General features: G+C 40.4%; 1 protein-coding gene across 2 annotated transcripts; it reads right to left on the reverse strand.

The window, feature by feature from the left end:
• Nucleotides 1-4341: 4341 nt before the first annotated feature.
• LOC124186632 (DNA damage-regulated autophagy modulator protein 2) lies at nt 4342-14775 on the reverse strand. Of its 2 annotated transcripts, none has more exons than XM_046578476.1 (7): nt 14438-14775; nt 10576-10878; nt 7795-7916; nt 5525-5772; nt 5263-5401; nt 4735-4886; nt 4342-4479 (listed from the first exon to the last, which is right to left on the reverse strand). In XM_046578476.1, the coding sequence occupies exons 2-7, from the start codon at nt 10656-10658 to the stop codon at nt 4381-4383; spliced, it is 843 nt and encodes a 280-aa protein (XP_046434432.1). In that variant the 5' UTR covers nt 10659-10878; nt 14438-14775; the 3' UTR covers nt 4342-4380. The 2 variants fall into 2 exon arrangements, with proteins under 2 accessions (XP_046434432.1, XP_046434433.1); XM_046578477.1 differs by having other exon boundaries at nt 5546-5772; nt 14438-14768.
• Between the last annotated feature and the right edge of the window lie 439 nt (nt 14776-15214).

The raw sequence follows: 15214 nt of genomic DNA on the forward strand, positions 1-15214 counted from the left end.
AAAATTAACGGCCTAATAAAATCCGATTTTTTTTCCAGCCAAATGTTTGAACGGAGATAAAAATAACACTCGATATAGACGTATATTTTATTCTTTATTCTCCCTCTCCCTCTCTCTCTCTCTCTCTCTCTCTCTCTCTCTCTCTCTCTCTCTCTCTCTCTCTCTCTCTTTCTATCTTCCCTCAATGAGTTCACATACCTCCATATACGACTGAAATTAGGACTCTAACAATAAACGTTCTCGGCAAGGGGGTTAATAAAAGTCGTATAAAGCTTCGTGTGAATTTGAAAATGCGAGGATATAAATTCACGCACATTATATATGAAGGGGTAAGGCTACGATCATCGCACCTTGAAAATCACACACGATCTTTATTTCATTATAACACTTTTGATATCGATAATTTTATTTTAGTTTTAGGCACTTTCGAAAATATTTATATATACCTACATACGTATATATTAGTATTATTTTTAATTGTAATATTCAATAACATACTCTTGTTTCTCACGTATCCAATGCACTTCTCACAATACTGATGATGTTTGAAAATTATCGTAAAATGACGTCGTACAATTACGTTACAATATGCAGACTTTTTTTTTTTTTTCTTTACGTATAACACAAAAAAAGAAAACGACGTCAAAGTTTGTAACGTCCTAACGCAACGAATCATTGGGCAAAAATCACTCATACGCGATGTGAGGATGACATTGCAGTAATTAAGTTTCCAAAATGGTTTAGTGAATTTCTGATAATTCTGAAATTACGAAGAATGAAGATTTCTTTTTTTTTTTTTTAGATGTGTCGTTACTTTGAAATTGCAGTCTTCGATATCATAAAAACAAGGATGTTTTAAAAAATTAGTAATCATTTGCTTTTTACCCAACTTTTACACATTACGTTTTATACATTCTATGGCAATAATTTACATGGTGGAACGAGAACCTGAATTACTACTACTGTTATAGTAATAATAATAACAATAATAATAATAATAATAATAATAATATGTCGCATGCACGATTTATGCATAAAATTGCTCGAATCATTGCAAAATATAGTAATGATTAAACGAGCTCCGAACTCTCTTGATTCTTATTTCTTATTCTGTTTTACAATTGTACAATGACGTTATTCTGATCTTTATACAAAAACTATGCGGAAGCTTATCGTACGATATAAACTACTTTTTTTCTTAGGCCATTATAATTTCAATCCTTAACTAATCCTAAATAATAAACATAAAAAAAAATAAACTAAAATCAAATTAGATTTTCCTAATCGATTTTCTATCAATTCGCATAGTTTATTACAAGCATTATAATTGTTACGTTTGATAAGATAATTTTAGAATATTTCCAGTCGAATTCCCGATTTCGTCGAATTTAGCGCTAACTATTCAATTTATCACACACGATATTCTCATTCATTCGTAGCCATGCAATGTCATCGTCCATATTTTATTTCGTATATAATAGGAGAGTGATAAAATTGGAATCGTCGATGTGACTCGACGATACGATGGACAATTTAACTTGTTGGCTCTTATATATATAGAATAATTGGTTTTTATACCTTTCGTTAAAAATTACGCTGGTGTCGGAATACGTTATTCAAGCTTGAGACAATGCGTGTCTAAATGATAGCGCGATATATATAAGCGATCGTCATACTTATGTCTAGTCGATAATTGTACGTGTATTAATGAAACTAGGACGAGGTATATTATAGACCTAATTATTTTACTCTCACGATATATTTGGTTTGACTAGTCTTCGACTTACGATAAGTCTCAAGCGCTGGGGTCATATCATTACTTTTAGCTGAAAAAATAGGGTATTCGCAACTACTCGACGTCGATCACTAATTTTTCCTAAAAAAAATTCCGGACCTACCTGGCTTTGTCTCAAGAAAATAAGTCCAAATAAAAATTACCATTTGTTCCTTTTTTTTTTCAAACTACGACGAAGAGGCGTTTGGTTAAAATAAATAAAAATTAACCAGATATCTAACTTAACGAGTTGACGAAAATCTGTAACAAAAGAATTGTCTTTTCACCCCATAAAATATCGAACTGATCGAAAATTATTTGTTCATAATGCATAGCTTCTGTGTTGCAGAAGTGAAAAATCGATAAGAGACTGAATTATAATAAAATCACATTCACTGACATTACGCATGTGCGTAATAACATAATTATCATACATGCATAACAGACTTAGACTTTCCTGAACGAAATTATCAAATTTATCAAAGCTCGATAACGTCACGATTCGAAGTCGAACCGTAAATGGTCGACACGTGAAATGTGCGAAAAAATAAAAGTCCAAAACGGCGAACAGTGATGATGAAAAATGAAGTGAAAGAGTGAAAAAACATGAGCGATGAACTTCACTCCATTAGTCCATTTCTGTCGTAGCTTACGGACCTGAAGGCGTCGTCGACGAGATCAGTGAGGCACCTGACAGCCTGCAAAAGCGCTGCGAGAAGAAGAGACAACGACAAAGAGATCAGCTTGCTTGGAACGAGGGCGGCGTTGTCAGAGCTTTGAATGCGGCCCGTTTTTTTCCGCTTCCGTTTCTCGAAGCTGTTTGACTTGAACGGTTTTGCATTCGGAGAGTTTCCTCTTCCGGCGGTGATTTTGTCCAGGGAGCTTTTTCTCATCCTGGGTGATCTCTCCTGGGAGTTTTTCCGCGTCTCGGTCACATTACCGACGCCTATATTCGACCTTGAATTCTTCCTAGCCTTCTCACCGCTCGGCAATGCCGACTGTCGACTTGATATTATGCTCTCGATTTTTCGCCGGAACTCGTCGGTCTTCGCCTCGACTTCGGCCAGCCGATTCTCCTTCGACTTCCGACTCGACCTTCGACTCGATTGCTCGCTTCGCTTTCTCCCGTACAGCGACTTGTTGTCCAGCGTATCGTCCGACTTCGCCTTGACGTTGATCTCTAAATATCCGTCACCGCATTCGTTTTCACCCTTGAACTGAAGGCTTTCGAAAGAGGACTTGCCCCTCCAGCAAGGGTCACCCGTTACCTGGAACATCATCTCGTTCTCGTCCAGCGAGTTGGTCCTACTGTGGCACTTCTTACTCTCCACTAACTTCTTGTCCTCGATCCTGCTGTTCAAATTGTCATTTATCTCACCGTAATTCAACGATGAGTCCCCGCTGTTCATTGAGTAGGATTTAATGTTCTTCCCTGCCTGCTTGAAACGCCCCTTCGTCGGTGTCTTGCTCAGACTGTTCGGTATGAAGTTAACATTCTTGTCGTTCGATCCGCAGAACGTTGAGTTGCAAGTCCCGACGAGATCCCCGAGGTTCGCAGGCGCGCTTGCAAAGGGCTTTTCATCGTTAAACTGCAAGAGATTGTCGTCGTTTGTAAAGGTGTCGTGATCGGAATCTGGCGTCACGTCCTTCCCCGAGATTTTGACGAGTTCGTCGCGCTCCTCGTTGAATGTGAATGAGAACAGCTGCCCGCGCTTAACGGACTCTATGTTCTCCGTGCAAAGTAGGTCCTGGACTTCGAACAAGCTACGCTCGATGCTTGGACTCTTGTACAACAGGTTCTTCAGCTCCGGAATATCAAGGTCCTGGACCTGGAGCAAGTTCTGCTCAATGTTGAGCAGGCTTTCCTCAATCTGTACAAGGCACTCCTCGATGTCGCATGTGGTGCTGGTCTCCTCGGTGGACCTTGAGGTGCGACTGGAGTCGCTGCGCGCCGGACTAGATGCGAGGTCGAATCGATTTTGGCTGTTGTAGAAGACCTGGTAGTTGCTGTGGCTGTTGGCAATCTCGTAGTTGGCCTCGTCCCGCGGGATAAGGTTCTCAACCGAAATTTCCTCGGCCTCTGGCCCGGTCCGACAGTCGCTACAGCTCTCGGAGAGCACACGGTACGTCTCGTGGCTGTTGGCTATGGACACGCAATGGCTATTCGCCTCGGAACTGTGCGACGCCCGAATTCTCCTGGTCCATGAATCGAAGCTGTGAGTGTCCTCGGTTAGCAGGTTGTAGTTGCTGTGGCTATTCGCGTCCGGGTAGGTAGCGCGCTCCGGGGTGTTGTCCGAGCTCTGGGAACCCCCAAGGAACATGCAACGGCTCCCGAGGATGTTCTCGTCGTCGCTGTCCAGGTTCAGAAGGTTCCTCCGGGACCCGTCTGCTCCTTCCGCGTTCTCAACACTCGCGTCGACGTGGATCTCCACCGGGCATAACACCCGGGAACGTCCTATCATCGAGTTGTAGTTGTCCCGGTGATCGACCGACGTCCTCTCGTCCAGGAAGTCGTAGGCTTGGGCTCTGTAGCTCGGGCAAGGTGTGTTCACCGGCGAATGTGCCATACCGTTCGCCAACTGACCGCCGCCCCATCTTCTGCCCGATCAAATGATCGTCGTTGGCGGTTTCGGCTGTGGCACCTCGTCCTGGCTCTCGTTCAATACCTCGTTGCTGGTCCTCAGGCGACACGGTTTAAACAGTATCTGCGGAAGATATTTCCGTGGTTACTAGAATCATCGTTAATACTCTTCGGTGATTCAACCTTCCTCATAATCATCATCGTCAACTGTTATATACGTGCGTAGCGTGCATCAGAGTATATTTATCGTTCCTGATCGAAGAATCCGATCATAGCTTCGGGATTCTGCTCACGTGTCTCCGGCTACCTGGCCATTGTCACCGCGGTTTCTATTGCGATAAAACTTAATGAATAAGTAATGAGGATCCAGTGGGCTCACCTTCGGTCGTTTCAGCTGAACGCCTCGAAACTCGTCGGTGAAGGTAAGGATGTAGACGCAGAAGCATCCGGCACACAGCCATTCGGCAACCGTGCTTGCCATGTGCAGTTCCCAACCGCCATCTGCCTTGTACCACTTCCTGGGATTGTTACCTGAAAACATCATGCCGAATTATCACCTGTGTATCTCGTTTCTGTCCGGCATCGCCCATTGCAGCGTGACCGTAAGGTTAAACGGTGCGCAAAACTGGCCACAAGTTCGTCTCCTGCATATACATAATTGCATAATGCATGTTGGTTTCAAAGACCCGAACATCCAATATCGGTTATTCGACTCATTCAAGGAGCTGATAAAAAATCAACCCACTGAATTATTTATCAACCTTCCACTACGTTCTCGCATACAAACCGGTGCAGATTTATGCGAGAAGGTTGAGTTCGCGCGAGGAATTTATGATCAAAAAAAAAAAAAAAAATGCTTGCAAAACGGCTCGTCTGGATATTTTCCAACACCTTGCTTTCGACTAACCGTGATAGTTCAGACGGGCCAACACCGCAGTAACGGTGCCGATGATGAACAAGATTGTACATGAGACTACCAGGGACAAACGAAGATGCGCAATCTTTATCGAGCAGCCCAATGGATGTAGATAGTAGGAGCAGACTACCTGAAAAAAACGAATCACCCAAAGCTTTAGAATCAAACTTGAAAGTAAGTGGCACAAAGGGAGAAGAAAGAACCTATGGTCGGAAGCTTCTGGTTATTTTTGCAAGAGCACGCTGATCCTGACCTTGATCAAGTCGAGGCTTACCTGGGTCCAAAAGTAGGCCGTTCCACATCCGAAGCAGACTAGCGCTCCGATCAGATGAACGACAATGACATTGGTCTCCTGGAAGTTTGCGACCATGGACAATCCCAGGCACGTCAGGAGGCCGAGGATCAGAGCAGCCCTGTTCCACTTTGGCAGCGAAGCGTTGAACTGGTAGGAGCTCGAGAGTTCCTTGGTGTGAGAATACCGTATGTAGATAACGACGCACACTGTAATACAAACGAAGCAGAGATCAGCGAGGAGCTTGTTTACTCTCTTACACACTAGGAATAGACAACGATACATCGAAGTCGTAGAAATGTCAAGGATAGTGAGAATGCGGTGCTCGATTCAAGGACTCTCATACTTTTCGACATTATTATGAGTCGGAATCGGTTTGTCTGGATTATACATCGGTGGTCAAAGTTTAAAGTCTTGAATTCAGAATAAATTCATGGAACTTCTGACTGAGCCCATGATATAGCTTACCACGGAATTTTAGCAACAATTTACCTCATCCACTTGCGGATCGATTCTACCGATAAACACCTTATCATCTCATCGAGTTTACTACACCAGCGGTGATGAGTGAAATTTTCGCCAAGTCATTTTCTCGCAAGTAAACAATGTGAGTACCAATAAATTGCGGTCATTGAATAATCCGATAAACCACTTGAATACGGAGATAATACACTCGAAGAATGTAACGTTATACCCACTCATTGCGTAATCATCCGATGACTGTTAGAATCATTGAGAAAACGGGTAATGGGAGCAATAATATAGTTGTAAAGATACAATAACAATAAAAAATCTACCTAACAGTTGTTCAACTGCATAAAGCAGTACCGATGCTGACGAACAATGAATCGTTTAACTGTCCACACCTTCTCGGGAACGGATACACATCGACAGATATTTTTAGAATTTTTATGCCAATTCGACGCGTCACCCTCGTACCGTTGCCGAGAAAAATGATCCGGTAGCGAGTTAGACGTAATCAAGTCTATTTCTGGTGTGAAAGTAGCAAACTGAGGAAGACCATGTTGACGTTAGTAACATTAAAGTAACCAAATGTCATGGAATAAATCTTTCTACAATCTTGTACGAACTTTCAAGAAGTTTACTTTCCAAAATATGTACACGTTTTCTTCGTTACGATTGACTTGCTGGATTTCAGACAATCCCAAGGTTGCGAAGTAACGATTTCCCGAAACATGCATCGTTAAAGTAACGTTACCAGCTTCAACCTCATTGTGTAAGTCAGTCGACACTTGAGGTCCGTTTAAAGTTTTTACTTCGTGATCACTGAGTGAAGTGACAAATTCGCTTGACTTTGTACATGGCACTCCTTCCCTAGTTTCGGAGATGACTTTGGTACCGTTCCAGCATTGGCGCTTCCTCATTTTTCCCACTATGTCACGTATCGGAATCGCTCATCGTCGGTGACAATCGGCAATTTATGTCCGTCTATACACGCTTGTGTACCGTTTCATCGATACTTTATAGCCAGTTAGAAACGGACGTTAACTACTTCCTAATCGGTAATACGACTGGTTCAAAGACCCCGCGGTTACGTCAAGCCGAGCCTCACTGTCGGATCAGTGAATGGATCGACCGAAGGCTGCATTCTCTCTCTCTCTCTCTCTCTCTCTCTTTCTCTCTCTCGCTCTCTCTTTAAGTCTTGACCTTGCATCGCAGTGTCGTCTCACTTCCAAGGCTTCCGTGAACCAGTAAACATATCGGCAAATAATTATCATCATTGTGATTTAAGGTCACAAAACCTTCTCCATGATTACTGTCAAGTTGTAATTGCGAGATTTATGCACGTAAAAATTCAGCAACATCTTGTAGAACTACGTTATGCTTATAAGATGCTTCGTGGATGAGATATAGACTGTGGGAGGATCTTTAACTGCCCAAGTACGCGCATATCAAGATGTTACACAATATTTAAATCGCATGTGTGGTAGTCGGATCACGTAGCGACTTGGACCGTGTTTATCAAATATCAATGTTTTTACGTACTTGAATAATTACCGAGCGCATTAATTAACGTACAATATTGTTCAAGGTGAATAATTCGGCGGTGATCGCGTAATATATTGCACTGAGAGAAATTTTTATTTCCGGTTACCGCTCAGTGTGCCCGTGAGATTCTTTCGAAATGTCAATTTGATCCTACCTAATATAGAACGAGTCATAATGATGTTTACACAAAGTAAACGGCTATCCAATATTTCTCTACTCACTTGTCGCAGCTGCCATATTTATTATTTGAGCAAAGATGCAACTTTCCGGCGGGTAAGTCGCCGTGTCTGAAATATAAGGGAATCCCGCCTCCACGTGTCCCAACGTAACGGCAATGATGTATCTGCAATAAAACAAGAGCATGTATTATCGAAATTATCATTCTCACAACAAAAAGTTGTTGTCTTATAAATTTTGACGTGTACGAATTCGAAACACCAAAAACACAAGTTTCAAGCCGTAAAGAAGCTGCCTAATGAATATTCGACACCAGGTCGCATATTTTATTATTTTTTTTTTTATTTTTTTCTCACTTCTTTCAACCCGAATTAGAATGAATTTATATCCATTTAATCAAGGTGTCGTAAGTTGTGAGCTTAGGTATAACGTGCGATGAGTTTGTACGTAATTTCATATCTTTGATCACTTTTCATCGATACTAATGCGATTATAGTGTTTTTATAAGCGATACGATATCAATTGTTGAAAATTTATTTATACAATGATGAATTCGCAAATATGTACTTTATTGAATCATTATCAGACACAGCAAACATCACGTCAAGTTGGGGTAAAAGTTCTGGCAATCTTAGGCTGTGTTATCGTTGCTGTTACGTAGATGCGAAAGATGCCGATAATAATATGAAGAATAAAACATTGTCGGCGAATATTATCGTATCGACGGATTTAAAACCGAGAGTAACAATCCCAGATAAGCCTTGAATAGCTCGAAGTGTATGATAAATCATTTCTTTTTTTTTTCCTTCAAGTATCTTGTTTTTCTTATTCGCGTAACTCCGCGTCACTTTTTCCTTTTGGTTTCTCTGCTTGTTGGTGTTTTTGTTTTTTTTTTTTATTTTTTTTTTTTAAATAATTCCTTCAGTCCAACTCCAACGACTTTAATGACGGCGAAAAAAACAAGAAAAAAGATTCGCGACTCGTTTGATACCGCGCATAGATTTTCATCCTTTGAGATTCCGCGTAATTTTTCAGACATAATAATAATAACAATGACGATGAGAAATAAGTTCCAGGGTATTCAACCGGTGCCAAAAATATCTTTTATATCTATTGCGGGATGTACAAAATCGCGTAGTATCCGTGAATCTATCCCGTGGTGGATTTTCAAACCTTTCAACAATCGAAAACCGTTGCAGCACTGTGAATAATTGAACAATCCTATTACACGTTGTGTAATCAAATTTCATCTAATTTAACTGACGACGTATACGATATGCGTGTATGTATAAACACGTATGCGTGTGCATACGTGTGTCGAGGATTGGTAAGTAGGTATTGCATCACGTCTTGGTAAAACGTGCCGTGGTGTTAATGAAATTCTTACGAGTATAAACACAGCGAATAATTTGCATTTACGTCTGCGAGTGTGTATTTAGGCACGTTAAACAAAGTGCAAACGGTCACGTATTTAAACGGTTAGAAAAGGGTAAAAATATACGCTAACGATTACGATGACAATAAAGAAGCAATTCGGCACCGTCTGGTTCTATTGACCTGAATTCTCTGTGGTCCGAGAAAAAAAAAAGAAGGTACGTTTGTCAGCCTCTTTATTGCTGTTATTTACTACTCGGCGCATCTGAGTAATTAGTAGATTTTATCGTGTCACCGGAGTTTTATCGCTGAAACTTTTTCTAATCCGTAATTTAACGCCTGCTTGATTCGTGTGCAGCAGCAGCTCAAGCTGCATGAAAAAGACCTTGACGAAACCCTGAGATTTAATAAGAACCTTAGAGTCATTAAAAGAGAGGCGAACGGTTGGGCAATTCGACTTATACTTCGACTAATCACACGCGCACTTTGATTAACTTCCATGGATATGTATACGTATGCATTTGAAGCAATGTTCAGTGTTTGCCCTCGAATTACAAAGTAGGCACCCATAATAATATGACTCGTGGATATCTGTTTTATAACAACTGTGAGAATTCGTTGAGAAACTCGCGTGAAGTTGTTCTTTGGTAGTAAAAAAGTCGCCTTATCGGAAGTATTTCGCAAGTTCGAGTTTATCGGTCAAGATTGAAAAACGCTGTGAGAAATCATTACTCGATCGCACGTTGTAGTTGACTGTTGTTTTTTGATAAACTTTACTTCTTTTTCTTCTTTGGTCGAGTTGTGAAATTGCAATGGATTTTTTTAGACTCCAAGTCGAGCTGAAAGTCTTAAGTCAATCCACATATTCTTTAGATATTTGCAGAACAAGACGGCGGTGTTTATGATATAAAAAATTCCCAGTCACGTTTTATACCTGTCTCTGTCGATCTGATATGCAATTACATCTCATGTTACGACAATTTATTTTTTTCAAATGGAAAAAAAAATCGTCGAATCACTTCTACGTATGAAATTAAAATTATAGACCGTAATATAAATTGGAAATTTTGAAGAAAACTTCAAGTATGCAGTTTGTGAGACATCTTAAGTTTGGCGTCATTTTTACTTCGATGGATCCGCGTCAAGTCGTTTTAAAGCATTTGTGAATCTGCTCGATTGTTCCGAGTTGAAAAACACTTGTATTGAAACAGCGTACACTGAGAGAAATTTTTAATTCCGGTACCGTTCGGTCCTTGAAATTAATAAATTGACGTTAAAGCCTTGTTTAGCTAAAAAATTAGAGATTTTGCGTTGCAATAACCAAAAAAAGATCGACGATAGCACAAAATGTTGTTACTGAATTTTTCCAATTACCGTAACGAATGAAATTTTTCTTGGTGTAAATTTCCAAAGATTCTTCGAAAGGTGCCGATTTGAAAGGTAAAACTTACGTGGCGATGAAGGTCGTCGGTATGAGGATGAACAAGAATATCGGAACGTAGTGAAGATTCTCGAGGGTCTTTTCGATCTCCATGGCTGCGGAAGGGCCCGAAACAGGGTCCGGTGATACTCGTCGCGTTTCGACCGCGTGTCTAAATCGTTCTTCACGACTCAAGCTCCGAAGCTACTCTGTCAGAGGCACCGAACACTCATGTGCTATTGCGGCAAAATCTCCAGGAAGCGTTATCGAACCTTGCCATGGCTCGTGTTGAACTTTCAATCCGAACCGCAGACTTGCCTGCCCGTGGATACTTCTGCGAAGTAAAATACACGCGGTTATAATTACGCTCACTCAACCACCACCGGTCGTTGTCACGCCGGAGATTATTGAATTGATAATCGGTACAACTTCTTCTTTATTTCGCTTAGAAATCTTCCCACGTTTCGTTATTTTTCAGATTAACACGCGATATTGAGAAATGTGTAAGAAAATTTTGTGGTTTCGTTAAATGCAGTTCCAGGATGGCCTTTTTTTTTGAGGATACTATTTTTTCTACAAACATACACTGAAAGTTTTTATTTATACTCAATTTAGTTAATTATTTCCTTTTTCTTTGATCGAAATCATTACATCGATATCAATATCGCATTAAGAAACTAAATATTGAACGTGTCAGTAATTGGAGTGCGAAATCGAATCATCGTAGCTTGCGAATGTATAAATATTACGAATGCTATATTATCTGCGAATATCTCGTAATGAAATGCACACAATAATGCTGATTCTTTCATCAAGTTCCGGAAAATGAATTCACTGGATAGTTATTCGCAAATTCTCACGGTCAAATGCTGTTCCCAATTATCATAAACACGATCATAACCTTCGTACACGCCAGACGATATAAATGTGCGGTTTCTTTCTTTTTTTTTTTACGATGACGAATTCATCGATTCGCAGTTTTTTTTTTTTTTTTTTTTTATTATTAGTGTAAAATTTTGCGCCGCTTCTTTAGTCACGTGTTTGTTACTTTATCTGGTGTCTAAAAATACGATTCTGTTTTATGTTTGCAGGTGTCACCTTCCTTGGATCGATCCAGAAGAACTCATGGATTCACGGAAATATTCGCGGAAAATAAAGACTATCCACAGCATACGAAAAATTTACCTTTTTTTAAAAGATTGTCAAATTTTCATCTACGTTGATGTTAATCTTCGTAAAAATTTCATATGACTGGAATTTAATTGCACTTTAAATGAACATCCGTATCAGTTTCCTTAAAGATGAATGAAATTATTCAACACTTTTTAATCTCCTGCTTTTCAAATTGAGAAAGGAAAAAATTCGGAGGTTCTAGATCTCGAAAAAAATTTCACAGCGTACAAAAGTAAACTTATCGCGTGCAGTCACCACTTCCATATACGATGTGTTAACGTGCGTTGGGAAAACCGCGATTATTCAGCGCTCTGTTACGCGACCAAAGTCTCCGGTCATTGTCTAAATTCCGGAAACGGAAACGGCAATGGATGAATTCTTAATACTTGAAACGCCCCGGAAACTTTGTCTCGAGTCGAAATTTTATTTTCTTGAAATGAAACTTCGAGCGTGAATCGTTAATGACATTTGTCATATCCTCGAAGATGCTGGAAGGTATTCATTCGATATTCTAAAAAATATTTCGAATACAAGGCGGCTTATCCAGATTATCATTAAGACTACTTCGTTTACAGTGGAGGAAGGAAAGACGACATAACCAGATAAAATTCCAGAAACGGATGAAGAAAATGAAACATTGCGCGAAGAGAAGAAAAATACGAAACAATTTATGATAAACCAACGCAACAGATTACTGAATTTAATCTGAATCAAACAAGCGAAACTTTGAACCGAAAATCCTGAAATTGATTTTCTTGGATACTCTGATGACGAGAATATTTCAGTTTCCAGTAAGTGTAAAGTATCAGCGAAGGCGTAATAAGAATGGATGAAATTAGGCAGGTTAATGACTTTGAGCTAATTGTAAGGCGTTACTTAATTTGCTGTATTCACAATCAGATTCGAAAAGGTGAATATAAGATTTCCAAGTAAATTCGTGAGTTGAGTAAATACGCAAATATATCGAGTATCGTGATCAGGGCCAATAAACTCTTTCGATGAATCGCAGAACGATCGACATTTTTTTTCATCCTTGCAACCGAATATTTTCATCGGATAATGAAACAACGATGCGACTGCGTTTCAATTAATCTACAATAAATTGTCAGCTGATAATCAGCGTACACGGAAAGTGTAATAATAAGTATGAGATAAGGAAAATTACTGTTACGGAGTACGAACGTTGTAGTGTAATTAATATCCAATCACGCGCAACGATGAAATATTATACACGCGTATCAAGATTACAGAGGAAAAAAAAAAAGAAAGAAAGTCTATCCGCGACGTAAACCGCATAATGGCTGCGTTGTATTTGACAAGTTTCCAAGGCTGTAAAAATTCAAGTCATCAGTCCTGCGTACCAGGTTCTATCATTCAAATATACTTTTCCTATGAAATTCATTTCCCGTTTTCAAAATTCTCTCGACCGAGTCGATAAAAGGTGGAAACGAGCGATTAACCGATGAAACTAAACGCAAACGAGACTTTCCTGATAATAACTATCGGTATGAAACTGAGAAACTCATCATCCTTCACATCCGGGAAGTTATTTTCACTCCGTACTACGCTGCGAGAGAATCTATCTTACCGTAGCTTCCTACGATTAAACATTAGGCAACTCGAAAGTTTAACTCCAACTACACGTCTCCGACCTCTTTTCTAACAATAACAATGATGCGTGTGTAGCTAAGCGCGAACTCGCTTCTTTGTCTCCGATCAAAAATAGCCACTTCCCGTTGCCAAACGTCGAATGTACGTTAACAAATTGCGATTGTCAAAGGATCGACTATCTTCTTGTCAATAATAGTGCGCGTACTTCGATCCGGCAAAAATTAATTCTATTTTCAACGACCCTCTCATGTCAGTTTGCACGAAATTAAGTGGTTAACGCCACTGTAAAAACAAAAGAAAAGCGCTTATTTGACAATTTTTATTTATTTATTTATTTTTTTTTTTTTTTTGTTTCTTTCTAAGGCATACGTTTAACTCATATCTTACCCCCCCCCCCCCCCATGCCTTCTTATCTCGGTGATCGGGGTTCCTTAAAATGATCTGTCGCAGTACAGTTTCCTTATCGTTTGTAAACTGACCTCTCCTTTCCCCGGGTTTCAATTAATCCGCTATTTCACGTGTACGCCCACACAGTTCATCTCACTCTTTTCTTCTCATTATCATTTCCACCGTTCCGCTGATGGATCAAACATAAAGTAGAGGCACTCCCCTACCGAAAATAAGCCACGTCTTAAATCATACAACGTTATGACGTAAAGCAACGTAAAAACATTGACTTTGTAATTTATTAGGTAATTTTTATTTTTTTTTTAAACACATTTTTCTCGAATTTACAAGACAAATGACACGTCGCGACGTCGGTCATAACATCTTACGATTTATCACGTGAACATATTCGACAGGGTTTGTATCAATTCCGAAACGAACAATTCTAAAACTATTCCATTCTACGCACGTAAACTGACTTGTCACAAAGTCTCGCGCACTTAGATAAGATGATACGAGGCGACGTTGACTCGAAGTGGTAAAAAAATGCAGCGCAGCTGATCTGACATTCTTGAAAAATGAAACAGACGTACGTACGTACGTCGAGTAGCTCGAATTACGCAGACTAAATGGCGCAACGATGTTGCGCAGCTTTGGATTAGGATGACACACTACACTGCACTTGTGAGTGATCGAGATATCAAACACCCGTCTATATTCACCTGTTGTAACTAATCAAAAACGTTGCAGAGAACGAGGCACTGATCTGGATTCGAAGCGTCGCGTCGCAGCGAAGCCGATGACTCGAATATCACGGCTTCGGACCGGGAGGACACTGATCACTGACTGACTGAACCCGATATCTTTTTTTGGGCGGTGGTCTTTGTCGCCTAGTTTTATTATTCGAAAACTTCACGGCACTTGGATACCTCGAGGTGTCGACTGGCGGACGGTTGTTCCGTAGTGTTTTGCAACGCCGTGGGAAGTTGTTATAGACCGAATAATACGGCCCTCGGTTTTTCTCCGGAGGACGATCGATGTCGGAACCGCGGCGCTGCGAACTTGGCATCGCACCAAACACCGCGAGTTCTACTGCGGACGCGCGACAAATGCGAATTGCATAGCGAAATTTCGAACGCCACGGTCTGACTTAGCACCTCTTATCTCGCTCGCCGTTTTCGCTCGGACTTTGGGGAGGTTTTACGATAAACCGGTTCAAAAAACCCGCGCTTTTCATACTTTCGATGTTTGACAGGGTGAAAAATATTCCGAGATGTCGATTTACCGACGGAACTCGAAAACGGGAAATGAAAACGACGACTGCATCCGCACGCGGTAAAAATAACATCGTGAATAGCGATTGCGCCTCGGTTGTTTATCGCTCGGCTAGATTTGTAAATTGATTGTGACGGTTTGACATCGCACCGGCATCTCTTCGTGGACTTTTGTAACAAAGATTCGTTCTACTCGGTCGATAAAAACTCTCGCAAGAAGTAGAG

This window comes from Neodiprion fabricii, chromosome 7 (genome assembly GCF_021155785.1).
Source record: "Neodiprion fabricii isolate iyNeoFabr1 chromosome 7, iyNeoFabr1.1, whole genome shotgun sequence".
Lineage (NCBI taxonomy): Eukaryota > Metazoa > Arthropoda > Insecta > Hymenoptera > Diprionidae > Neodiprion > Neodiprion fabricii.

Coding starts and splice junctions, on each gene's coding strand:
- LOC124186632 (XM_046578476.1), bottom strand. CDS start 10,658: ATGGAGATCGAAAAGACCCTCGAGAATCTTCACTACGTTCCGATATTC. Junction 7,917..10,575: donor CCGACGACCTTCATCGCCAC/GTAAGTTTTACC, acceptor GTTTTATTGCAG/ATACATCATTGCCGTTACGT. Junction 4,887..5,262: donor GGCCCGTCTGAACTATCACG/GTTAGTCGAAAG, acceptor TGATGTTTTCAG/GTAACAATCCCAGGAAGTGG.